Genomic DNA, 26,659 nt, shown 5'->3' with positions numbered 1-26,659 from the left:
GGGAGGGGGAGAGGAGTGGGGGGGGTGAGAGGGAAATGGGAGGATGGGAGGAGGTGGAAATTCTAAATAAATAATAAAAAAAACCAACTGTAACTGAGCTTGGGCCTCTTCATTTATTCCAATATATTGGACATGCGGAGAGACAGAGTTTGCACACTTGCATAAAATAAAGGCTCTTTGCTTTTACAAAAAAAAAAAAAGAATAATGCTCCCATGAACTTAGTAGAGCATATTTTTGTGGTTTGAATGTGCATTATTTGGGTGTACTCCCAGTGTGGTATTGGTAGAACTTGAGGTAGAATCATTCCCAATTTTCTGGGAAACCATTATACCTATTTCCATAGTGGCTGTACAAGTTTGAACTCCCACAGCAAGGGAGGAGTGTTCCCCTTACTCCAAACCCTCTCCAACAAAACTTGCCATCAATGATTTGGAATTAACCATTCTGACAGGTGTCTCAAATCATTTTGATTTGCATTTCCCTGATGACTAAGCATGCTGAACAATTGTTTAAGAGTATTTTAGCCATATTTGATTCTTCTGTTGAGACTTCCGTTTAGATCTGTACCCCATTTTTATGTGGATTATTTGGTGTTTTGATGTCTAGTTTCTTGAATTCCTTATATATTTCGAATATCAGTCCTCTGTCTGATGTGGGATTGGTGAAGATTTTTTTCCATTCTGTAGGTTATCATTTTATCTTATTTACCACGTCCTTTATCATACAGAATCTTCTTAGTTTCAAGTCTTGGAATTGATTCCATGTATCTGCTTTTATGCCAATACCAAGCTGCTGTTGTTACTATCGCTCTATAGTAAATCTTAAAGTCAGTAATGGTGATGCTTCTAGAGGTCCTTTATTGAACATTATCGTTTTTGCTATCTGGTAGTTTTGTTTTTCTATGTGAAACTGACTATTGTTCTTTTGAGATCTGTGAATAATTTTGATGGGATATTGGTGGGGATTGCTTTGAGTCTGTGGATTGCTTTTGGTAAGATTGTCATTTTTACTATTTTTACATTTATCCTATTTTGCAAGAGCTTGGGAGGCCATTTCATTTTATGATATCTTCTTCACTTTCATTTTTTAGGGACTTAATATGCTCATCATATAGGTCTTTCATTTATTTTGTTAGAGTTACCCCATGATATTTTATGTTATTTGTGGCTGTCGTAAAGGATGATGTTTTTCTGATTTCTTTCTCAGCTTCTTAATCATTTGTATATAGGAGGGCTGGGTTTTTTTTTGTTGGCTTTTATCTTGCATCCTGCCACATTACTGAAGGTATTTATCAGCTGTAGGAGCTCCCTGGTAGAATTTTTGGAGTCACATATGTATACTATTATATCATCCACAAATAGAAAAAAATTCAACTTCTTCCTTTCCAATTTGTCTCCCCTTGATCTCTTTCTGTTTTCTTCTTGCCCTAGCTAAACTTTGAGTACAGTATTGAATAGATATGAAGAGAGTGGATAGCCTAGTCTTGTTTCTGATTTTAGTGAAACTGCTTTGAGTTTTTCACCATTTAGCTTGATGTTGGCTGTCACCTTGCTGTATTTTGCCTTTACTATGTGTATGTATATACCCGTATTCTGCGATCTCCCAGACCTTTTTCTTGAAAGAGTGTTGGATTTTGTCAAAGGACTTTTCAGCATCTATTGAGATGATCATGTTTTTTTTTTCTTTCCATTTGTTTATACGGTGGATTACACTGACAGATTTTTGTAGGCTGAACCATCTCTAGATCTCTGGAATGAAGCCTACTTAATCATGGTGGATGATTTTTTGATGTGTTCTTAGATTTGCATTGTCAATGTGGTATTGAGTATTTTTGCATCGATGTTCATGAGGCAAATTGGTTTTAATTATCTTTCTTTGTTGATTTTTGTATGGTTTGAATAACAGGGTAATGGTAGCCTCACAGAGTTTGTCAGTGTTCCTTCTCTTTGTGCTGTGTGGAACAATTTGAGGAGTAAAGGAATTAGTTCTTTGAAATTCTGGTAGAATTCTTAGGTTTTTGAAGTATGACCTAATGATTCTCTAGTTTCTTTGGTGTCTATTGTTATATCGCCCTTTCCATTTATGATTTTGTTTATTTGGAAATAATCTCTCCGTTTTTTGGTTAGTTTGGATAAGGGTTTGTCTGTCTTATGGACTTTCTCAGGGAACCAACTTTTTGTTTCATTGGTTCTTTTTATTGTTCTCGTTGTCTCGATTTTATTGGTTACAGTCTGTAGTTTGATTATTTTCTGTCATTTACTCCCACTCAGTGTTTTTGCTTCTCTTTTTAGAGAGCTTTCAGGAGTGATGTTAAAGTCGGTAGTTTACAAATCTCGGTGTCCTTGTATATGGGACATAAATGTTCAGAATTGATATTTCAACTTAATTCTTTAAGTAGTCACTTAGTGCAATAAACTTTCTTAGCACGTTGTTCGAGTGTCTCCTGAATTTGTGTACATTGCTCCTTCATATTCATTGTATTATAAAAATCTTTAATTTATTTTTTATTTCTTTCTTGACCCAGTGGTGGTTCCCTTAAGTGTTGTGCAATTTCCATGAGAGTGTAATCTCCCTGTATTTAGTGTTATTGCTGAATTCTATTTTTAAGTCATGGAGATTCAAAAACATACAGGAGATTATTCCATTATTTTTTTCTACATGTTGAGATTTGCTTTGTGACCAAGTATGTGGTCAGTTTTAGAGACAGTTTGGTCTTTCATGATCTCCCAGATTTTCTGGTTGTTTTGTATTAAGAATTTGTAGGATTTGACTTTTTCTTAATAATAAATCTATCTCTTAGATTCTGTTGGTTAAGCTTGCATCTATGCTTCCTGACCTGTTACCCTAATTTTCTATTTCCAGAATTCCCTCAGGTTGTGTTTTCTTCATTTATTCTATTTCAATTATGAAGTATTGAACTGTCTCTTTCACCTGTTTGATTGTGATTTTCTTGGGTTTCCTGACATTCTTTAAGGATTTATTAATTTCTCCCAATTTTTTGGTTGTCTTTTAATCCACTTCTTTAAGAGAATTTCTCATTTTCTTTTAAAGTGCCTCTGTCATCTTAATAAAGTACCCAAATAGGTAATTATAGGTGCCTCTGTTGATTCTTCCTCCAATTGGTGTAAGTAAAGTCTGTGTCTCTGGGTATCCTCCAATGTCACAGGGGCTGGTGGTAGAGTACACTGTCTATAGTTGTCTTGCCTGCTGACAGGCTGTTGGAGATCTTCCCCCAAATGATGCAGGTGGGGGACATTCCTCTGGGGGTCTCTTATGTTATGGGTTGTGGTAGAATGGCCTCATTCTCTAATTGGTGCAGACTGTGACTGTGACTCTCCAGGATGCTCTCCTGCTACTTTCACTCCAGTCAGTGAATGTGGGCAGGCTGTGATTTCAGGGCCTTCTGATGCAGCTGGAGATGTTGGTGGAGTGACCTGGCCACAGGAAACATTCCTGCTGATGAGCTGCTGTTTTAGTATTGGCGAGGGAGGGGTGGAAGAAGTGCCTCATGACCTAGGCACTAGAGTGCTGGGCTGTCTAGCCAGGAGAGTGGGTCTGTCCAGTCAGAAAAACAGCCACTTTCCTCTTCACCCAGCCAGTGCAGGTGGTGACTGTTCCTCTGGTGCCCTCTAATGCAGCTTTGGATGGTGGTGGAGTAGCCTGGACTCAGGAGAATCGCCTGATGACTTACCACTTAGGATTGTATATGAGATGTCAATGGCTTTGCCCTGTGCAATGTAAAGCTGAAAAGGCAGAGAACCAAGGCATCCTATAAATTGTATCACCCTACTTCCTGGTTATCAAGAAACTTACAAAGTAACACACTAACTAGCAAACCCAGTGAATAATCCCATCTCTTAAAAGTCATTCGTATTAAAATAGATTGGGAAGATTAAATGGGATTTTGTAATTATAAAAATGTTTCTAGATAGTCCTGGGAGAGATAGCTCAGAGGGTAAAATATTTTTCCTGAATTTGGAAGGGCATGAGTTCAAATCCCTACTAACCACATTGATGCTGTTTGGAGCTCTGCCTGCAATTCCAGCACTTGGGAGTACCTGTGAAAGATGCATACCTAGACTAGCTTAAAAGGTAGGTCTTGTTTCAAATTAAACTAACAGGGTGGGAAATCATAGCAATGCGCATGACTAGAGGATTAGAGATAGGAGCCAAGTCAACTGTCAAGAACAGTCTCGTGAAGAGCGTGACTCAAAGGGCTGATGTGATGTTCATATGCCAGTTCAGATGTAAGATACAAGAGGAAACCACAGATCACTCTGCTCTCTTTATTAGCCTTCCTCAAGCACCAATCTCATAGCATTCTCCAGGCTACAGAAGTCTTTCATGTAGAAGGCTGACTAAGTGGATACTTCACTTTACCACAGATCAGCTTGCCACCTCCTGTATGAAAAATAGAGGAAAGGTAAGAGGCTTCAAGAAACCATTCTCCCAAAGATTTTACCTCTTTTTCTTAGTCTGTGACTTCACCTTTAGGTGAAGAACCCAAGAATTCTGGGTGCTCCTTAGGGCACAGGAGTTACAAAAGTTACTCTTTAGCATTGGAGGTTGGCAGACATGACTTCAGGAGATTGGAATCCTATGAAGCAGGACAGTGACCACTTCTTGTAATTTCTCCTCATTCTTCTCTTATCTCAACTATTCACATATTCTGTTATTGTGAAAATTATACCAGATTGTTACAGGTACTCTCAATAAAGGCGTGGTCTGTCAGAAACTCAATCATTTGTTTCCTGGAATGGGAAGTTTCCAATTTATGTGCATTTCTATCTCTTTAGGAAACAGATGCTCTAAAACTGGGTGGCTGAAAAGAACATAATTAAGTATAGTTTATCAATAATATACACATTTATGGAAATGTACACATATGTTAAATACAACTCCAATCCAAGAAGTACACATGGAGTATGTAAATGTATCAACAGTAATAATCATCTGAACCAAGAGTTGGGTTCTACTGTGGATATAGGTGTAGTTGTGCTAATTCAGATATATAACTAATTGACTATCATTGTTTTGATAATTTGATTTCTGTGTACAATATACTCTGACTGCCCTCCCCTTGTCTCTCTTACTTCCATCTCATCCATTTAAACTTCCTCCTCCAATCCATTCCCAGATTGGTCAATTTTGATCATGTTTGTAATATAGCAAAAGACAAGAGCTATGTCCTTGATGCCTCATATCTGGAAGTGTGTGCAGTTTGATTGCAACTGATTGCTCTCAGGATGTTGAATACAACTTTTCATGGTCTCCTACCCTTTGATATTTTCATAGAAATGTGCTATTTTTATGACATTTAATTTCTCAAGTAAAATGGCACAAGCTCCTTCAGCTCTGACCATCAGCATTCTTCATGTGTCATCTGCCCTTGACACTTGTCACTACAGTTTGTTGTGTATGGGTTCATTTCTTGACGTGTTCATTTGGAATTTTCCCTCCATTTAAATGTCCAGCTCCTTCTGGAGGTCAAGTAAAAACAGTGTTCTAGTTCATGGAATTCGTTCTCCTGTGCTTTGGTCTGTGTCTCAGGCCTACCCTTTTCATGAAGGATTCATATGTTTGGTCTCGAAAGTGAGTCTCATTTCCTTATAGTTTTCTCCTTTTGCTTGTTTACCTTTTCCCACAATTCATGGTTTTCTAGACTCACTATGTAGTTCAGACTGTCCTAGAACTCATGGAATTCTTTCTTTTCTATCCAAGAGCACTAGTATTCCAAAGGTGAACTAACATGGCTGTAGAAGAGTTTCTATTGCCCTCCTCCTAGAGACACCATTGTCTCCAAACCCTGTATATGTACCTGTGTGTCACAATACCCTCTACTTAGCATAGTTGCCATTTCTTTCTTTCTCTCTCTTTTTCCTCCATGTTAAAATTTTGAGTCCTGAAGAATGTTAGAAATTCAATTCATTTCAGAATTCTATACCTAATTCTTCAAGGTCAGAAGTTCTCAGCCTTCCTAAAGCTGCTACCCTTTAATACAGTTCCTCATGTTGTAGTGACCCTCTAAGCATGAAAGTTTTGTGTTGCTATTTCATAACTATAATTTTGCTACTATTATTAACTGTAATGTGAATATATGATTTGGGGGAAAAATTTTATTTATTTTTTTAAAAAAATCATCTTTTCTCATTTTACATGCTAAATTCATTTTCCAGTCCCTCTCCTCCTCCTTCTCCCTCCACCTTTCCTCTCCCACCCTCCACCACACCTCCATCCACTCCTCAGAGAAGGTAGGGCTTTCTGTGGGGAGTAGGTAGATCTGGCACATTGCTCTGAGCAGGACCAAAGCCCTCTCAACTATATCTAGGGTGACCAAAGTATCCCTCCAGACAGAATGAGTTCCAAAATGCCAGGACAAGCAGTAGGGATAAAAACGGGTCTCACTGCAGTGGTCCAACATTCGGCCCAGCCATGTAACTGTGAACCATATTCAGAGGGCCTAGTTTGGTCTTATGCTAGTTTCTTCACTGTCACGCCAGAGTTGGGAGGCTTTTATTAGCTCAGGTGAGCTGTTTCAGTGGGGATCCCCATCTTAATCTTGACCTCTTTGCTCTTGTTCTCACTCCTCACACTCTTCAACTGGACTTGGGAGTTCAGCTCAATGCTCCACTGTGGTTCTCTACACCTGCTTCCATCAGTTGCTGGATGTAAGTTCTATGATGACATTTAAGATAGTCATGAATCTGACTACAGGGCAAGGCCAGTTCAGGCATCCTCTCTACTATTGCTTAGAATCTTAGTTGGGGTCATCTTGTGGATTCCTGGGATTTTCTCTAGTATTTGGTTTCTTGCTAGTCCCATAATAGCTCCCTCAATCAAGGTATCTCTTTCTTTTTTTTCCATCTCTGTCCTTCCCACATCTTGATTATCCCCCAACCCCTTCTCCTCTATTCTGTTCCTTCCACCTGCCCTTCTCCTTCCACCCCCACAATATCAATTTTTTCCAGAGATATTGTCTATTTCCCCTTCCCAGGGAGATCTATGTATGTTTCTCTTAGGGTTTTCCTTCTTTCTCTGAGATTGCAGGCTCAGGGAGTATTCATCTATGAGTGGGTACATACCATACTCATCTTTATTGGTCTGGGTTACCTTACTCAGGACGGTTTCTTCAAGTTGCATCCACTTTCATGCAAATATCAAGACTTTTTACTGCTGAGTAGTACTCCATTGTACAATAGTACCACATTTTCTTTACCTATTTTTCAGTTAAGGGGCATCAAGGTTGTTTTCAGGTTCTGGCCATTAAGAATAATGATGCTAAAAACATAGTAAAACAAATGTCGTTGTAGGATGGTTGATCAGCCTTTAGGTATATGCCTAAGAGTGGTATTGCTCAGCCTTGCAGTAGGTTGATTCCCATTTTTCTGAGAAATGGATATACTGATTTCCAGAGTGGTTGTACAAGTTTGTATTCCCACCAGCAATGGAAAGTGTTCCTCTTACTCTGCATCCTCTCCAGCGTAAACTATTATTCATGTTTTTGTTCATAGCTATTCTGATAAGTGTAAAATGGTATCTCACATTCATTTTGATTTGAATTTACCCAATGGCTAAGGATGTTGAACATTTCCTTAAGGGTCTTTTTCAGCCATTTGAAATTCTTTTGTTGAGAATTCCTTGTTTAGATCTGTACTCCATCTTTAATTGAATTATTTGATAATGTCTAATTTCTGGAGTTCTTTGTATATTTTGGAAATCAGTCCTTTGTCTGATATGGGGTTGGTGAAGATCTTTTCCCATTCAGTAGGCTGCCTTTTGGTCTTATTGACTGTGTCCTTTACTTCACAGAAGGTTCTCATTTTCAGGAGGGCCCACTTATTTATTGTTCTCCGTGCAACTGGGGTTATATCTAGAAAGTGGACTTCTGTGTTCGTTTATTGAAAGACATTACCCACTTTCTCTTCTCTCAGGTTTAATGTAGTTTATATTGAAGACTTTAATCCACTTGGACTTGAGTTTTGTGCATGGGGATAGATATGGATCTATTTTCATTGTTCTACATGCTGATATGCAGTTATGCAAGCACCATTTTTTGAAGGTACTTTCTTTTTTCCATTGTATAATTTTAGCTTCTTTGTCCTAATTGAGGTGTTTATAGGTATGTAGATTAATATCCAGGTCCTCTATTAGATTCTTTTCCTCAAACTCTTTGTATTTATGCCAATATCAAGCTGTTTTTATTACTGTAGCTCTAAAATAGATGGATGTCAGAGATGGTGATGCCACTGGAAGTTCCTTTATTGTAAAGAATTGTTTGGGCTATCCTGGCTTTTTTGTTTTTCCACATGAAGTTGATCATTGTGTCTGTGAAGTGTTGTATTAAGATTTTGATAGGGATTGCATTGAACCTATAGATTGCTTTTAGTGGGATTGCCAGTTTTATTATGTTTATCCTATCTACCCAAGAGCATGGGAGATCTTTCATTTTCCGACATTTTCTTCAATTTTGTTCTTCAAAGACTTAAAGTTCTTGTCAAACAGGTCCTTCACTTCTTTGATTAGTGTCTTCTCAAGATATTTTATGTTATTGTGGCTATTATGAATTGTGATGCTTCTCTGATTTCTTTCTCAGGTTCTTTATCATTTATATATGAGGGCTACTGATTTCTTTTTTAGTTGATCTTGTATCCTGACACATTACTGAATGTATTTATCAGCTGTGAGAGTTTTCTCATAGAGTTTTTGGAATCAGTTATGTACACTATTATATTATCTGTGAATAATAAAAGTTTAACTTCTTCCTTTCCAGTTTGAATCTACTTGATCACCTTTTGTTTTCTTATTGCTCTAGCCAGAACTTCAAGAACTATGTCAAATAGATATGGATCGAGTGAACAGCCATGACTTGTTACTAGTTTTAGTGGAATCACTTTGAGTTTGTCTCCATTTATTTTGATGGTAGCTGTCGGCTTGTTGTATATTGCCTTTGCTATGTATAGATAACTTCCTTGTTTCTCTAAGACCTTTATGATGAAGGGGTATTGAATTTTGCAGGATGCTTTTTGAGCATCTAATGAGATGATCATGTGGTTTTTTTTTCTTTCAGTTTATATATATGGTGAATTATATTGATATATTTTCTTATTTTGAGCCATCGCTGCATCTCTAGGATAAAACTGACTTGATCATAGTGGATGGTTTGGGTTTTTATGTGTTCTTGAATTCATTTAGCCAGTATTTTATTGAGTCTTTTTGCATCTATGTTCATGAGTGAGATTGGTCTGTATTTCTCTTTCATGGTTGAGTCTTTGTGTGGTTTTGGTATCAGGGTAACTGTAGCCTCATGAAAAGATTTTGGCCATGTTCCTTCTGTCTCTATTATGTGGAACACTTTGAGGAATATAGGTATTAGCTCTTCTGTGCAGTTCTTGAAGAATTCTGCACCAAAATCATCTGCCCTGAGCTTTTTTGGTTGGGAGGCTTTTTGTTGCAGGAGGTCCTTCCACTCCTCAAGCCTATAACTGCTGAGATACCAACCCATTGGGGCGTGGTCTCTCTCCCTTTAAAAAAGCAGCCACTTCCCTCTCCTCTCTCTCTTCACTTCCTGCTCCGCCAGCGACTACACTCCCTTCCTGGTTGTGCAGAGGGCTGTTGTCTGGGACGGTGATCTGTAAGTTTTTTCCCTTTTAAATAAATATCACCATATTAATCATAATTCCAAACTGGTGTGGCATTGTTTGCAACTTACGCCAACAGCTTTTGATGACAGCTTCTATTTCCTTACAGTTTAGAGGTTTATTTGATTTTATTTTGGTATGTTGTATCTATCCAGAAAATTCTCCATTTCTTTTACATTTCCAATTTTGGGGAGTACAGGTTTTAGTAGTGTCTCCTAATGATTCACTGGATTTCCTCAGTGTCTGTTGTTACAGCCCCCTTTTCATTTCTGAGTTTGTGAATTTGAATGTTCTTACTCTGCCTTTTGATTAGTTTGGATAAGGGTTTGTCTGTCTTGTTGATTTTCTCAAAGAACCAGCTGTTGTCTCATTGATTCTTCCTATTGTTTTCTTTGTTTCTATTTTATTGATTTTAACCCTCAATTTGATTATTTTCTGTCTTCTACTCCTCCTATGTGTGTCTGCTTCTTTTTGTTCTAGAGCTTTCAGGCATGCTATTAAGTCACCAATATGAACTTACTCCATTTTCTTAATGTGAGTACTTAGTGATATGAACTTTCCTCTTAGCACTGCTTTCATAGTGTCACATAGGTTTGGACACATTGTGCCTTCATTTTTGTTGACTTTAAGGAAGTCTTTAATTTCTTTACTTCTTTCTTGACCTGGGGATGGTTTGATAATCCATTGTTCAGTTTTCATGAGTTTGTAGACTCTCTGAGAGGAGTGTTGTTGCTAAATTCTAACTTTAACCCATGGTTATCTGATAAGATACAGTGAGTTACTCAATTTTTTTTATATCTGTAGAGGTTTGCTTTATTACCAAGTGTGTGGTCAATTTCGGAGAAGGTTTCATGAGGTGCTTTTTTGTTTGTGTGGAATGTTCTATAGATGTCTGTTAAGTCCATTTGAGTCATAACATCTGTTTGTTCTCTTATTTATCTGTTAAGTTTCTGTCAGGTTGACCTGTCCATTGGTAAGAGTCGGGTGTTAAAGTCTCCTACTATTAGTGTGTGAGATTTGATGTGCGATTTAAGCTTTAGTAATGCTTCTTTTACATACGTAGGTGTTCTTGTATTAGAGGCATAGATATTCAGGATTGAGATTTCTTCTTGATGAAGTGTTCCTATTTTGAGTATAAAGTGTCCTTCACCATCTCTTCTGGTTGATTTTAGCTTGAAATCTGTTTTGTTATATATTAAGATAGCTACACCAGCTTGTTTCTTAGGTCTATTTGATTGGAAAACTATTTCCCAACCCTTTACTCTCAAGTAATGTCTGTTTTTTTTATTGATAATATTTAGCTCTACATTTTTCTCTGCTCCCCTTCCAGTCTCTCCCCTCCCCTTCAATCATCTCCCAAGGTCACCATGCTCCCAATTTACTCAGAAAATCTTGTCCTTTTCTACTTCTCATGTAAGTTAAATCTATGTATGTCTCTCTTAGGATGTTCATTGCTGTCTAGGTTCTCTGGAATTGTGATTTATGGGCTGATTTTCTTAGCTTTATGTTTAAAAACCACTTGTGAGTAAGTACATGTGATAATTGTCTTTCTGGGTCTAGGTTACCTCACTCAAAATTATGTTTTCTAGCTCCATCAATTTGCCAGCAAAATTCAAGATGTCATTATTTTTTTTCTGCTGTGTAGTACTCCACTGTGTAAATGTACCACATTTTCCTTATCCATTCTTCAGTCAATGAAACTGAAAAGCTTCTGTAAAGCAAAGGACATGGTCAACAAGACAAAATGACAGCCAAAGAATGGGAAAAGATCTTCACCAACCCCACATCAGACAGAGGTCTGATCTCCAAAACATACAAAGAACTCAAGAAATTGGTCATCAAAAGAATTAATAATCCAATTTTAAAAATGGAATACAGAGAACTCTCAAGAGAGGAATCTAAAATGTCTGAAAGACACTTAAGGAAATGTTCAATATTCTTAGTCATCAGAGAAATGCAAATCAAAACAATTCTGAGATTCCATCTTAGACCTGTAAGAATGGCCAAGATCAAAAACACTGATGACAACTTATGTTGGAGAGGTTGTGGGTTAAAAAGGTAATGTCTGTTTTCAAGGTTGAGGTGTGTTTCTTGTATAGAGAAAAAGGATGGATCCTGTTTGTGTATCCATTCTCTTAACCTGTGTCATTTTATAGGTGAATTGAATCCATTGATATTAACAGATATTAATGACAAGTGGTTGTTAATTCTTGTTATTTTTTTGGTGGTGGGGTTGTGTGTTTCCATTTTGGGATTTTTCCTGGTAGGAGGTTATCTATTTTTTGTATTTTTGTGGATGCAATTAGCTTCCTTGGGTTGGAGTTTTTCCTTCTAGTACTTACTCTTGGGCTGGGTTTGTGGATACATATTGTTTAAATCTGGTTCTGCCATAGAATGTCTTGGTTTCTCCATCGATGGTGATTAAAAGCTTTCTTGAGTATAGTAGCCTGTGCTTGCATCTATGGTCTGTTAGTATCTGTAGCACATCTGCCCAGGACCTTCTGGATTTTGTGGTTTCCATTGAGAAGTCGGGTATGATTCTGATAGGTCTGCCTTTATACATTAATAGACCTCTTTCTTTTGCAGCTCTGAGCATTCTTTCTTTATTCTGTATGTATTGCATTTTGATTATTGTATGGCAAGGTGACATTTTTTGATCCAGTCTATGTGGTGTTCTATAAGCTTCTTGTATCTTCATAGGAATATCCTATTTAGATTGAGAAAGTTTTCTTTTATGGTTTTGTTGAATATATTTTCTGTGCCTTTGAGCTGGAGTTTTTTCTCCTTCTTCTACCCCTATTATCATTAGGTTTGGTCTTTTCATGATGTCCTAGATTCCTGGATGTTTGTATCAAGAATTTGTTGGATTTAATGTTTTCTTTGACCAATGAATTGATTTCCTCTATAGTATTTTCAGATTCTCTCTTCCATCTCTTATATTCTGTTGATTGTACTTGCCTCTGTAGATCTTATTCATTTACCCAGATTTTCCATATCCAAAATTCCTTCAGTTTGTGTTTTCTTTATTGCCTTATTTCAATCTTCAGTTCTTTAAATGTTTGTCTCACCTGTTTGATTTTTTTTCTTGATTTTCTTGGGTTTCTTTGAGGGATTTATTAATTTCTTCCAATCTTTTGTTTGTCTTTTTCTCCATTTCTTCAAGGGAGTTTTTCATTTCCTCTTTAAAGGTTACCATCATCTTCATTAAGTTACATTTAAAACAATTTTCTTCTGCTTCTTATGGGTTAGGATGATTGATGTAGGAAGTCCTTCTGTATATATTTTGCTTTTATTGACTAATGAATAAAGAAGCTGGATTGGCCTGTGGTAGGGTAGAGTAGAGCTAAGCTGGGAAATCTAAACTGAATGCCAAAAAAAAGAAGGCAGAGTTATGAGGTGCCATGTGGCTGCCAAAGAGAAAAGACATAAGCTGTCAACTGGAATCTTGCTATTAAGACACAAGGCTCACAATAAAATAATGGAAATGGGCTAATTCTAGATTTAAAAGCTAGCTGGCAATATGCTTAAGCTATTGGCCAATCAATATTGCAAATAATATATATAGTTTCTGTGTGATTGTTTTGGAAGGCTGGGCAACTGGGAAACAAACAAGCAGCCTTCCTACAACAAATTAAATTCCTCCAACATGGTCAACTATATCCACAAAAAAAAAAACCCTGACAAAGTTAAAAAAGTAATTTAGACACAAAAGAACAGAATTAATTATGGCTTAACACCATGGCTCCTTTAAGAGAGGTTTTCCTGATTCAGTGGAAGTTGAAAAAAACTGCATGGTTTCGAGACGGTAGCTTCCTAGGCAGTGCTGCCAGCATGAACTCTGGTTCTTTAAAGAGAACAAGCATTTAAATGGGGTTTGTGAGCAGTGTATTACAAACTGCTTAATGGCACAACATAGACCTGTTGCACACATGGAACTGTATTTTATTAACTGATCTTTGTGCTTTCCTGGTTGTGGGTAACCTCTTAACATTGGAGTTTTTTCTAGCATATTCTGTAGAACTGAATTTGTAGTTAGATACTGATGAAATTTGGTTTTATCATGGGATTTTTTTTTTGTTCTCCATCTATATGGTCACAGTTTTTCTTTGTATAGTGGTCTGAACTGACATCCATGGTCTCTTAAGTGTTTATAAAATATTCATCCAGGTCTTTCTGGCTTTTAACATTGTCATTGAGAAGTCTGCTGTTTTTTCTAATATGTCTGCTCTTATACAATATTTGCTTGGTTTTGTTTATTTTTCCCTAGTAGACTTTTAGTATTCTCTCTCTGTTCTGTTCACTTAATGTTTTAAGTGTTGTGGACTATTTCTTTTCTGATCCAATCTATTTGTTGCTTTTTATACTGCTTGTACTTTGATAGGCCCTTCCCATTTTAGGTTATGAAAATTTCTCCTAGGATTTTGTTGGAGATATTTAATGTTCCTTTGACCTGAGTTTATTTTTCTTCCTAATTTCTTTTATTCTTAGATTTGGTGTTTTCACAATGACCCAGGTTTTCTGGAGGTTTTGAGCCTGGAGGGGTTTTTTTAGACTTAAATTTTTCTTTGACTTCTGTCTCCATGTGTTCTATTATATCTTTGATGCCTGGGATTCTGTCTTTCATGTCTTATAATTTGTTAGTGAGGCTTACCTCTAAGGGTTTTATTTGACTTCTTAAGCTTTTCATTTCCAGTTTTATTTCAATTTGGGCTGCCTTAGTGATTCTATCTTCAATGATTTTTATAATTTCATTATGTTTATGGTTTCACACTTCATTAAGGGATTTTTTTCTTATCTCCTTTCATGTCTTTGAATATATTCATGATGGCTTTTTGAAGATTTTTTTTATACTTCAACTATATTGAACTTCTTAATTCCACTGGTGTAGGCTTACAGGGTTCTGGTAAAGAACCTGTTTTGTGTTGATTTCATTGGTTAAATAAAGAAACTGCCTTGGCCCTGATAGAACAGAAAATTAGGTAGGCAGAGTAGACAGGACAGAATTCTGGGAGAAAGAAGCTGAGTCAGGCAGTCGCCATGATTCTCCCATTCCAGACAGATGCAGGTTAAGATCTTTCCTGGAAAGCCAGCTCATGGTGCTACACAGAATATTAGAAATGGGTTAGATCAATATGTAAGACCTAGCCAATAAGAGGTTAAAACTAATGGGCCAAGCAGTGTTTAAAAGAATACAGTTTCTGTGTAACACAGTCCACTGCTCTACATTCAACAGAGAAGACTTATTTTCTTGGCTGTTAATGTTTGTGTTTTTATACTAGTGACCTGGATTTGAGGTTTGGAATGGTAGTGATTCAAGGTGTTGAGGCTCCATTTTGTGTTTGTTGAATGAGTATTCCATTCTTTAATTTCTTTTGCACTCTGTGGATTTTAACAAAGTGGTGGCTGTGGTTTGCCTCTGATTCCCTGGAAGGTGTGGCCATTGGTGTTCTGGATAAAACTCATTTCTAGGCATTGGAGAAAACTAGGTCTGTCCAGAGGTTCATCGGAGTCCCTAGAAAGTAAAGTCAGTCAGATGGGTAGGAAAGTCCCCAAAAAGTGGACTGCTGCAAGGTTGGGAATGAGACTAGGGCATAAGAGGACAGGAAGGAGAGTGAAGATTGCTTACCTATTGTCAGAGTGACATGGCTATTGGTTCCCAGGCAGAGAGTGCTTCAGAGAGTTGTTACCAAAGTCCTCATTTTAAGAAGAGATTAGGTTATTGATAACACTTCCAAAACTGTTCTGTGGAGAAAGTTTTAGTACCAGGACTGATTGGATGGAGAGAAGTTTAAATAATTTAGAATTGGCTCTAATACCATGTCTGTGAAGGTAGTGTTCCATTCTTGGGCACTATTCTATGAATTTATCTGTGTAATGAATTGGCTTCTATAAACTTCTACCAGGTGTTTAATTTTCCTAATGTAGTGTCACTTCTGTGGAATGACCTTACTGCACTAAAAATGTGGAAACCCTTGAGAATGAATTGAAGTGAAAAAAAATGGGAGTATGTAGGCATTTTGTAGGGAGGATGTAGGAAAAGGGACTTAAACAGAAGGAAAGATTGTTAGTACTTGACACATGTGTGGAGATTTTCTCTTATCTTCCTGGTCCCATGTAACTCATAAATGCATCAGCTTTCTGGTTTGAGGGGAAAGGAATCTGTATTGCAGGTACTGACCAAAGGATCCAGTGGATAATTGCCAAAACCCTTATCCACCTGCTGCAAATATTGTAGTGCCATCTAGTATCAAGAGAAGCTGAGTGAAACACAATTAATAAAAGTTCAGGGTCATAAATTAGGGTTAAACCTGAAGATCTGAAGAGCAAAACAGCCAGCCACTGGCTCTAACAAGGACCTCAGTCTGAAAATGGTGATCTTGCCTCCAGGAATCTCAGAATGAAACTGTTTGTTGAGAGCTGTTTCCTCCCATTTTATAATCCTCTCTTGGGCTTGGATTAAAGGCATGCACCACAATCATTAAAGGCATGCACCTCCCAGTTTCTATGGCAACTAATGTTCCTACTGGATTCAATGGTGTGTGACATTATGGCTACTGAGATTAAAGGTGTGTGTTACCATAATCTGATCTGTAAGGCTAACTAGTGAAACTGTTTTACTCTCAGAGCTTCAGGCAGGTTTTATTTATTAAAATACAATTGAAATGCCACTACAGCTGAGTATTGGGATTATTTTACTGACATTAAATTCTAAAAATCATGATGTTGCAGAAGAAGTCACATATTGATGGCTAACTGCAAGTATCTACAAACCTCTTGTTTACAGTCACAGTTTACATGCGTATCAAGAGTTTCTCAGGAACAACACACAGGTCACATTTTTCATAGCTGTGTAATGGGTAAATTTAGAGGAATGATGCAGGTGACTCAAGCTGTGATTGAGCTAATGCTGGACTTTGTGATTTTTAGCAACATCTTTGTATACTAAGCCTTAGATTCTCTGATGCGCATATGCTAGAGGCTGTGGTTACAACCGCAAACACCAGACAAGTATAGGACCTTGATTTAACTAAAGGGACAAGGACATGAACAAGTCATGTTCATAAATAAAGATACAAATTGTGTTGACTAGAGGGTATGAAAGACAAAGTGGCCTGAGAGAGGAAAGGAAACCGTGTGGTTTACCCACTCATTATCCAACCCTTAAAAAGAACTGCGGAGCATGTGGCTGATACTTCATCCTGACTCTCACGACTGATAGAGAATGCAACTTCTTTCCACTCAGACTATTCCAGTCTATGGGAGTCTTCTAGCTGTGTGGATGATTGACAGTTGTCTGTTCTGAATAAAGAAAGAGATCATGCATCTACCTAGCTGTCTGTATTACTTGCCCTTATTATTTTTTTCTCTTCTTGATTCCTTTCTCCTGCCTGAATTCAGAATTTTGCTGCAACAAACCAATGTTTAAGAGTTCATTTTGGATTTGACTTGGTTATTTTTCCTGAGATTGCTACCTCCAGGTTTAGTAAATAGAGTCTGCTCATTCATTTTCTGGCCACCCAGACATCTGAAACAATCACACAGAAATCTGTATTAATTGCAATACTGTTTGGCCAATAGCCTAAGCATATTTCTGGCTAACTCTTGTACCTTAAATTAACCCATCTCTATTCATTTGAGTGGCTTAGCAGTGGCTTGCTAGCAAGTTCTGGTGGGCTCCAGTGTTCCAAGTTTTGCAGCTCCGTTGAGCCACCAGTTTCAAACTCATGGTTACATATTGACCCTACCTTAATTCTGGAATACAAAACAAAATCCAAAGTCATGAATACGGAACTGATATTTGTGAGGTATAAGTGGGTTGGCAAGGGTGGCAGGGAAAGAGGAGAGGGAGAGTAACCAGAATGCAGTGCGTATGTGTGGAATTATAAAAAAACTAAATTTATTAACAAAGTATCTGTGTGACATTGACTCAAAATTTCAACTACAATAAGGCTGTCTCCTGCTTCATCCTTCCTTTCCTCCTTTCTTTGACCTTCCTTCCTGCTTTTCCCACCTTCCTTCCATTATTCTTATGTTGACCCTATATTCTATGAACACTTAGTATAACTCTCACATGGAAGTGGGTTCTCAGAATGCATAATGTATAAAAGGCTTTCCTGGCCCCACAATTCAACTCCTTTAGACTATTCACACTCAAGAAGTATGGTACCCTCACATACATCTTAGCAATAGCTGTGCTATTACCTTCATGACTGCATCATGATTTCCTTTCTACCTCTAGAAAGGAGCATTCCAGTCGCTGAGAGTGGCCTTGCTTCATGACTGAGGGCCCCAGTTTCCTCTCCTGCTCCTCAATAGAAGCAGGGATTAACCCAGAGTCTTATCACAGCCCCACCTGGCCTGCTCAGACCTCTCCTCTCTTTTTAGAACACAATAAGACTCGGGATACTGGGTTGCAATGCTGAGACTACTGAATATTCCAATGTCATTAGAAAACTTTTGTCAAAGTATAGAGGACCCAGGATGAGGTCATTTGGTTGTGAGCTTTCTTGCTTTGGTAGTCTGACACGAAACAGACTGTGCTGCATTTGGAGGACAGAGCTCAGTGTCTTGAGTCTTTTATCCCTCTCTGCTCTTGAAGAAGATCTTCCATTTAACACTGGAACCAAACTGGTCAGCTAGTCTAGTTAATGGTCATTCCCCAGGGACACCCAAGTGCTATGAATATAGGCAGGCCACAACTCAGCATAAATGTGGGTGATGGGGTCCTCATATTTGCAGAGCAAGTGCGTTACCCGCAGAACCACCTCCCATGGGTGTCTGGGAATATTTTATGATGGGGGACTTAGAATCTCATCTTTGTCACCATTTAAATGTAATGATTTTTTAAAGAGATGAGATTTTTCACTTTACCTGTTTGTTTAGTTTTTGCTTGCCTGTTTGCTGGTTTGTTTGTTTGGTTGGCTTCTTGATAACCAGGAAATAATGGGATATGGATTAGATAGTGAAGACATTCTTGCCTCCTCAGCAAAACCAGTAGCACAGCACAGTCCTGTCTGCTCATCACCTGGTTTGATCATCAGTGGAACAGCATTGGGAAGGGCCCTGACTCTCAGAAAGCAGGAGAGAAGGGAGTCAGGTCTGTGTATTTTCAGGTGCACCTCTCAGAAGTTCCGGAATCCCATTTCTTCGGAGCACTGGACTGAGCTCCCAAGGTCCCAATGAGGAGCAGAAGGAGGGAGAAGATGAGCAAGGAAGTCAGGACCACGAGGGGTGCACCCACCCACTGAGACAGTGGGGCTGATCTATTGAGAGCTCACCAAGGCCAGCTGGACTATGAATGAAAAAGCATGGGATAAACCTGGACTCTCTGAACATGGCGAACAATGAGGGATGATGAGAAGCCAAGGACAATGGCACTGGGTTTTGATCCTACCTCATGTTCTGGCTTTGTGGGAGCCTAGCCAGTTTGGATGTTCACCTTCCTAGACCAGGATGGAGGGGGGAGGACCTTGGACTTTCCACAGGACAGGGAACTCTGACTGCTCTTTGGACTGGAGAGGGAGGGGGAGAGGAGGGGGAGGGGGAGAAGAGTGGGAGGAGGGGGAGGGAAATGGGAGGCTGGGAGGAGGGGGAAACTTATTTTTCCTTTTCTCAATAAAAAAATAAATAAATATTTTATTAAAAAAAAAGAGGCCATACCTCAGTAGAAGGGTAACCATAAGCTACAAGCCTTCCTATAGCATTCCCCATTCATTTCCATTAAATCATCAGCTTGTTGGTTTTGAGTCCAGTTGCATCATATTATTGAAGGTTTATTATTTTCTACTGCCTTTTTCATTTCCTTCATTTCTACCTTTGCAGAATCATGTTTATCCAGCACTCTTTCAGACAGCATCTTGACTTCTTTTTATGGCTCTAGTGCTGAGCCCTTTGTTGACCTCCTTCTTAACTGTCTTGTGCCTTTTAGCAGTAAGGAGTGTAAGTAAGCCTCAGAAGCCTGAAGGCCACACATTACTTAGGTCCCTCCCTAGACAGGCATGTGATGGAAGCATTATAGTTCGAAAATCAAGACACCCCCCTGTTATATTCCAAGTCACTATTCTACAAATCCATTAGATATGATCATTACCTATATTTGTTGCCTCATTGTTTTCTAGTTTTGCAAATATAAAGTTAGGATGGATACACAGATAATGCTACAGCACACAGTTTCGCATTTCTGTCCTTCTGGGTTAAAGAAACACAATCAAGGAAGAGGAACTATAGGATTTGGCTTGGCCATTGGATAGGAGATAAGGACCACACCGAATATTGAGTGAGAACAGTCCTGTGAAGAGCATGACTCAAAAGAGCATGATTCATTTAATCAGATCCAAGTGCAGGAATCTAGAGACCTTTCTTCCTTTCTTGATTATCCTTACTCAAGCACAATTTTCTTTACCGTTTCTGTACTACAGGCATGTTTTCTGTTGGCGGCTGTCTCTCTGGACATTTCTGTTAGTGACAGATGAGCTTACCACCTCCTGGAAACAGAATGGAGGAAAGGTAAGATGTTTTCTGAGACCTTTTCCCCAAAAGTGTGTTTATTTTGCTTAGTCTCTGACCACATAACTCTATTTGTTATAAAATTCAGAACTATCAGTTCAGAGATGGTACCACTCATAATGTTTTGGGCCCTTCCCCTCAATCACTATTAAAGAAAATGCTCTACAGGCTTGTGTACAGCCTGATATTTGGAGACGTTTTGTCAGTAGAACCTCCCTCCTCCATGATGATGCTAGCTTTTGTCAATTTGACATGAGACTAGCAAGTACACTTACTGTAACAGTTCTATCTCACTTTCTGAGGAATCACCATACTGATTTCTATAGTGGTAGTTTCAGTTTGCATTCTCATTAACAACTGTACATGAATGTTCCTCTTTCCCCACTTTATCTTTCTTCATCAGCATTTCTTGGGGTTTTTTTTGGAATCTTAAGGATAGTCATTCTGCTTGGGATAAGATGAAATCTCAAAGCAGCTTTATTTTGACTTTTCCTGATGGCCACTAATGTTGAACAATTCTCAAAACGTTAACAGATGGTTTTATTTCTTCTTTGGTGATTTTCTGTTCAAATCTATAGTCCATTCATTGATTGTGTAGCTTCTTTTGGGGGAATCCCACAGGAACAATATTTGGGAGGGAGTTTCTAATTAGAGGCCTGTGAATACCTGCAGAGAAGGCCAAGGTGGGTTATCAAGCTGGATACCTAAGGTAACCCTAAGAGGGTGTAAACAATGAGAGTGGTTTCTATGAGGATGGTTGTGACACTTGATTGACAGTTACATATTCTCTCAGGACGTGGAACATTATTTTTCTGTGCTCTTTCGGCTCTAAGATGTTTATACAGAGCTCTGATATGTTGGAGATAGTTTTCACCTTGTGGGTAAAATGACACATGTGCCCGCATCCTTTAGCATCAGCATCTGTTTTGTGTCTTCTGTTGATGGTTTCCACTGCATTTAGTTATATAGGCTTATTCTTTTGCATGTACATTTGCCAGTCTACTATTGTTTGATTATCCCTCCCTCCTTCCTTCCTTCCCTCTATCCTTTCCTCTCTCCTTTCTTTTTTCCCTTCCTTTCTTTCATTCTTTGTTTCTGTTCTTTTCTTTACCTTCAAGCCAGGCTCTTCTATACCCTACCGTGTAATTTAGATTATACTTGAACTCATGGAATTCTTCCTGGCTCATTTTCTACTGTCAGGTATTCCACAAGTATGCTGCCATGCCTGGCAGATAGTTTCTGTTATATTTGGTATTCTCTGTGTCACAATCCCTTTATCCAGGCAGTTGTCACTTCTTTCCCTCTTTTCCCTTTCTGCAAATTTCCTTTTCTTTTTCTGTAAAAGGGTTAGAAATTCAGTTAACCTCAAATCAATGCCAAAATTCTAGGCTGAAATTCTTTTAGGCCATCAATTGATTTATTGTACATTGATTTATTGGACATTCCTGGGTTTGGGGATCACAAATCCCATCATTAGTCATATTGTAGCATAAATCATTCTTTCAAACGAATTTTCTACTAACAGAGAGCTCAGTAATAAAATTTTCTTCCTTTTTGATGTATTTTGTGGCACTAATATGCTCTAAAATATATGCAAAACATTTAATTCCAATCTGTAGCTGCTATTGGGTCTATGATTAATATTCATTTCTTCAGTGAAAAGTCTTAATTTCTCACCATGTTTTAACAGAGAAATGCATAACTGCGATATAGCTACAAACAACAAAAATGTGTTTAATGTCTTCAAAGACTTTCATGATTTCTAGTTTCAAATCTGGAATAAAGACTTATTAGCCTTTGCCTGTAGGTCAGCTTCTTTTCATATTGGTCACAGTAAGATTTGCCATTTCCTTCATTACTCTCTTTCATGATATCCATATTTTCCCATTTGAAAGCTTTTCCCTGCCAGAACTGGGAGCAACTGAGGGTCACGTTTCTGGTTTCAAGTTCCTGTACCAGAGCAAGACCAGTTTTAGGACAGAAAGAAATTTGGTCTCATGGTTCTGCTTCTTTCTCACATGGTGCCAGACATGGAGTATCTACAGAACCACCAATTACTCTTATGCCGGTACAGGCCACGGGTTAAAGATAGTTCCAAAAATACAAACTGTATTTAAATTAAGGCTCCAGAAACATTGGAATTGATAAATTTCTTAATCTCTACAATTCTGATTTTACGCCTCATGAACCATCTCATTCATCACCACAGAACAAGGTAGTCCTGGGGATCACAGAGTAAACAACATGTGCTCATGTCTTTTTTTTTCTTCCAGGAGCACTAGTGGAGATTTCCTAAGCAAGGATTCCAACATCTCAACCTGGGAGACTACCATCACAGCACCAAATGGAAGCATCTACACTGATTCTTCATATTGTAACATCATGTTCCAAGCCACAATTTATCTTTCCTTTGTCTTTATACTGGTTGGATTGGCAGGAAATGCCATAGTGATGTGGCTTCTGGGCTTCCGCATGCACAGGAATGCCTTCTCTGTCTACATCCTCAACCTGGCTGTGGCTGACTTTCTCTTCCTGAGCTTTCAGTTTGTATATTGCCTTTTTCTTGTTATTTACATCTTCTACTCCATTTTCATCTATATCCCTTGGTTGTCTTTTGTTCTGTCAAGATTTACTTATCTTTCCGGCCTGAGCATTCTCAGTGCCATTAGTGTTGAACGCTGCCTGTCTGTTTTGTGGCCCATCTGGTATCGCTGCCGACGCCCAAGGCAGACATCAGCTGTCACATGTGCCTTGCTTTGGGCTCTGTCCCTGCTTTTGAGTCTCCTGCATGGAGAGGCTTGTGGCTTTCTGTTTAATAGTATTGACTTTTTTCGGTGTCAGACATTAAATTACTTCACAGCTTCCTGGTTAATAGCTTTATTTGTGCTTCTCTGTGTGTCCAGCCTCACCTTGCTGTTGAGGATCGTCTGTGGCTCACAGCGGATCCCTGTGACCAGGCTGTGTGTGATCATTGCACTCACAGTGCTGTTCTTCCTCATCTTTGGTCTCCCCTTGGGCATCTACTTTCTCTTCTACCAATTGTTTGGGAGTTTGCTGTTTACTAACATTTGTGATATTTATGTGATAGTACTCCTATCCTGTGTTAACAGCTGTGCCAACCCCATCATTTACTTCCTCGTTGGCTCCATCAGGCACCACAGGTTCCAGCAGAAGACTCTGAAGCTGTTTCTGCAGAGGGCCCTGCAGTACACTCCTGAGGAGGAGGAAGGTGGAGAGAGAGGCTCTTCAGAAGAGCCTGTAAACACATTAGTGCAGCAACTAAGAGATGATCTGCCTAGAGAAAAGTAGTTTTGAGAGAGGATTTTTTTCTTATGTGTGGGTTATTTTCATAACCTTGTTCAGTTTGTCACCTGACTTCAATCAGTTTTTAAAAAATCATTTTTATGGAAGTTGAGTGTCACAAAACTGTTTATGCAAACACTGACTGCAACATTTCTGGAGCTGTCTTACACAGGCCTCATCATATCCATTTGATGGGGCTCCTTGTCAGTGCTCTCGCAGCAAGGACTGTTCCTACTGTTGGGAAATCCCTCCTTCATGAGGATGCACAAAAATGCAGAAAGGTGTTGCTTTTCTTTAGTCACCAAAATTATGCTGGTTAAAGAATTGTTATAATTTGCTAAACTTCCTTTCTTATAAACAATCTTTTTCAGTGCTTCAAACATTAAATAGATGTACCTTACAATGTCAGTTCTTATTAATTACTATAAGTTTTGAAGAATTTATGGAGCTATAACTATTTTATGTAGCTATAATCCTTCTTACACAATTTGCTTAGTTAACAAGTATGCATTTTCAAGAGAAGTCTGTCTTCAACTTCTTTACACCCAGTGGTTTCCTTACCTTCATTTTCACTGTTTGCCATGTTTGCCATTTTCCAAATTGGAAGACTCTGGTGAGGTATTGTATTGAGAGCCATCTACACGCATGCACATCTGAAGGGAGAGGGAGAATGTCGTCTGTGGTTCCCTTCACAATGCCTTGCTTGACATACTTGGTCAAGTCATTTCTATTTCCCTCTTTTCTTTGCCATGGTTTCCCTCTCCCTGACTGTCTAATGCCTTAAGACAAATTTTTAATGAGGTTCTTTAGACTAGGTTTCCTTGAAATCAAACTTGCTTCAAATTTATGCCATTAACAGAGTCCATATATTGATTACTTGAAACATGCTTATTTTAGTAACATTTTTCTATAAAATGATATTTACATTTTAAAGCTGAAGTGTGTGATAATTTCAATTGAAGCACAATTAAGAGAGCACAGTTTGACCAGATCAAAAGGGAAAACTGACAAATTTCCTTAAGAGAGTTTGGGTAGAGGACTGAGAGGAAATGAAGGCTTAGAAGGTCTCTTTACTCTGCTTATTCCATTTCCTGTACATTCATAATTATTTCCCTCAGAGGTCAGTACTGTCTATATTTCTGTTCTGAACAAAAATTTAGATTATAGATTGGAGACTTGTAACATGAAGATTGGTATATATGTTGTGAAATGGTTGTTACAGTTGAACAAACTAATGTATACATCATCTCATGTACATATTCATTTCTTTCCTTGTGATTAAGCTTCAATTTTAGCAAAAGACTTGTGTGCAATGCACTGTTATTTCATAGAGATCTCATGCTGTTTACTACTGTGGTGGTTTGAATTGCCATGGCCCCCATAGGGCCATATATTTTAATTCTTGGTCCCCACTTTGTGAAGCTGTTTGGAAATGATGAGGAGGTGGGGCCTCATTTTTGGAGATGTGTCACTGGAGGAGTGGTGTGGGACAATTGTCTATATTCTGTCAATTATGCTTTAAATAAATGCTGATTGGCCTGTAGTCCGACAGGAAGTGTAGGTGAGACAACCAGACAGGAAGTAGAGATGGGTCAATGAGAACAGGAGAACTCTGGGAATGAGGAATCCCATTCCTCTTCAATCCTATCCCAACCACAGAAGAAGGAAGATGTGTTTGCCCTGCTGAAAAAGGTGCCAAGCCATGTGGCTAACATAAATAAGAATAATGGGTTAATATAAGTTATAAGAGTTAATAAGAAGCCAGAGCTAATGGGCCAATCAGTTTATCATTAATATAGACCTCTGTGTAATTTCTTTGGGGCTAAAAGGCTGTGGGACCTGGTGGGAGGACAGAAACCAGGCAGGACAAAAAGCCTCCGACAACAGAGGTGCACTTTGAGGTTTCAAAACCCTACTTTATTTCCATTTCCTCTCTTTTTTTTCCTTCTTTCTCTCTTAATTTTCCTTTCTCTCTCTGTGTTAAGCTTGTGGACCAGATGAATATACTCAGTTATTTATTCAGTACCATGCCTGCCTACTTGTTGGCCTACTGCCAGGCTCTTATGATAACAGTGAAAGCCTATGGATGCCAGTGAGTGAGTTGTTTTGGTTTAAACAGAATGAGTCAAATAGGCACATGTATTTGATTGATTGGTCCAAATTTGTGAAATATTTGGAAAAGGCCATGAGATGAGGGCTTGTTGGAGGAGATATGTCACTTGGGGTAGGCTTTTGTCATTTTAAAAACCTGTCTTTCCCAGTTTGCACTCTCTCCTCTCCACAACATGCTTGTGTTTCAGAAGTAAGCTCAGATGTAAGCTTTTGCTACATTTCCATGCTTGCTTGACTGCCTGCTGACAAGTTCTCTGCCATGATGGTCATGGACTGAAGGATGAGTCCCCAAATTAAATGTGTGTTTTTGAAAGTTATCTTGTTCATGGTGTCTCATCACAGTAACAGAAAATTAACTAAGACAATGAATGTCACTTCATCTTGCATTTATAGTACTCAATGTTATTAACCCATGCTTTTCCTTTTCTATACCATATTCACCAAAAGACTTAACTGTTATCACCTCATCATTATCTATATATTGACTCTTTAATATGCAGTCTACTTGTAAATGAGATTATGTGATATTTTCTCCTCACATTCATGTTAAAGGCATAGGACAATGTACATTACATTAAATCACCCATACTACAGCAAATGACCAGGACACCTTGATCTTAGCATTTGAGTAATCATGTTCAGTATATGACTGCCACAGATTCATGATCAGTAATCCATTGTTCCTTGTCTTGTTTAAAACTCTGTCTTGGATATTGTGAATACCTATTCAATAAACTTGCAAAACATACTCTTTTGTGTATAATGATATTTATTTGTCCATCACTAAATATTAAGCTGAAATGGCTTTATTTTCAAATATGCCTCTGATGACAAAATTTTTTGGTCCTTATATTTATGTCATATTTTTCTTTTATATTTTGAGATTATCATAATTTAACTTCCCTTTCCTCCCTCCAAATCATCTCATACCTCCCTCCTTGCTTTGTATTACCATAATAATCTCTTTTATCAGCAACTGTTGTTATATACATACACACACATATATTCCTATAAATAATGTGCTGGTTTATATTTTATTTGCTTTCACACTTGATACTTTTGTAGGCGGTTGGTGTGTTCACCCACTTTCAACATTCCT

General features: G+C 38.2%; 1 protein-coding gene across 1 annotated transcript; it reads left to right on the top strand.

The window, feature by feature from the left end:
- Window positions 1–20,107: 20,107 nt before the first annotated feature.
- LOC101995755 (mas-related G-protein coupled receptor member B2-like) lies at window positions 20,108–23,454 on the top strand. The gene is made up of 2 exons (XM_005357884.3): window positions 20,108–20,145; window positions 22,419–23,454. The coding sequence occupies exons 1-2, from the start codon at window positions 20,108–20,110 to the stop codon at window positions 23,452–23,454; spliced, it is 1,074 nt and encodes a 357-aa protein (XP_005357941.3).
- Window positions 23,455–26,659: the final 3,205 nt, after the last annotated feature.

The sequence above is a fragment of the Microtus ochrogaster genome, chromosome 22 (assembly GCF_000317375.1).
Source record: "Microtus ochrogaster isolate Prairie Vole_2 chromosome 22, MicOch1.0, whole genome shotgun sequence".
Taxonomy (NCBI): domain Eukaryota; kingdom Metazoa; phylum Chordata; class Mammalia; order Rodentia; family Cricetidae; genus Microtus; species Microtus ochrogaster.
This window is presented reverse-complemented; position numbering and strand designations above follow the sequence as displayed.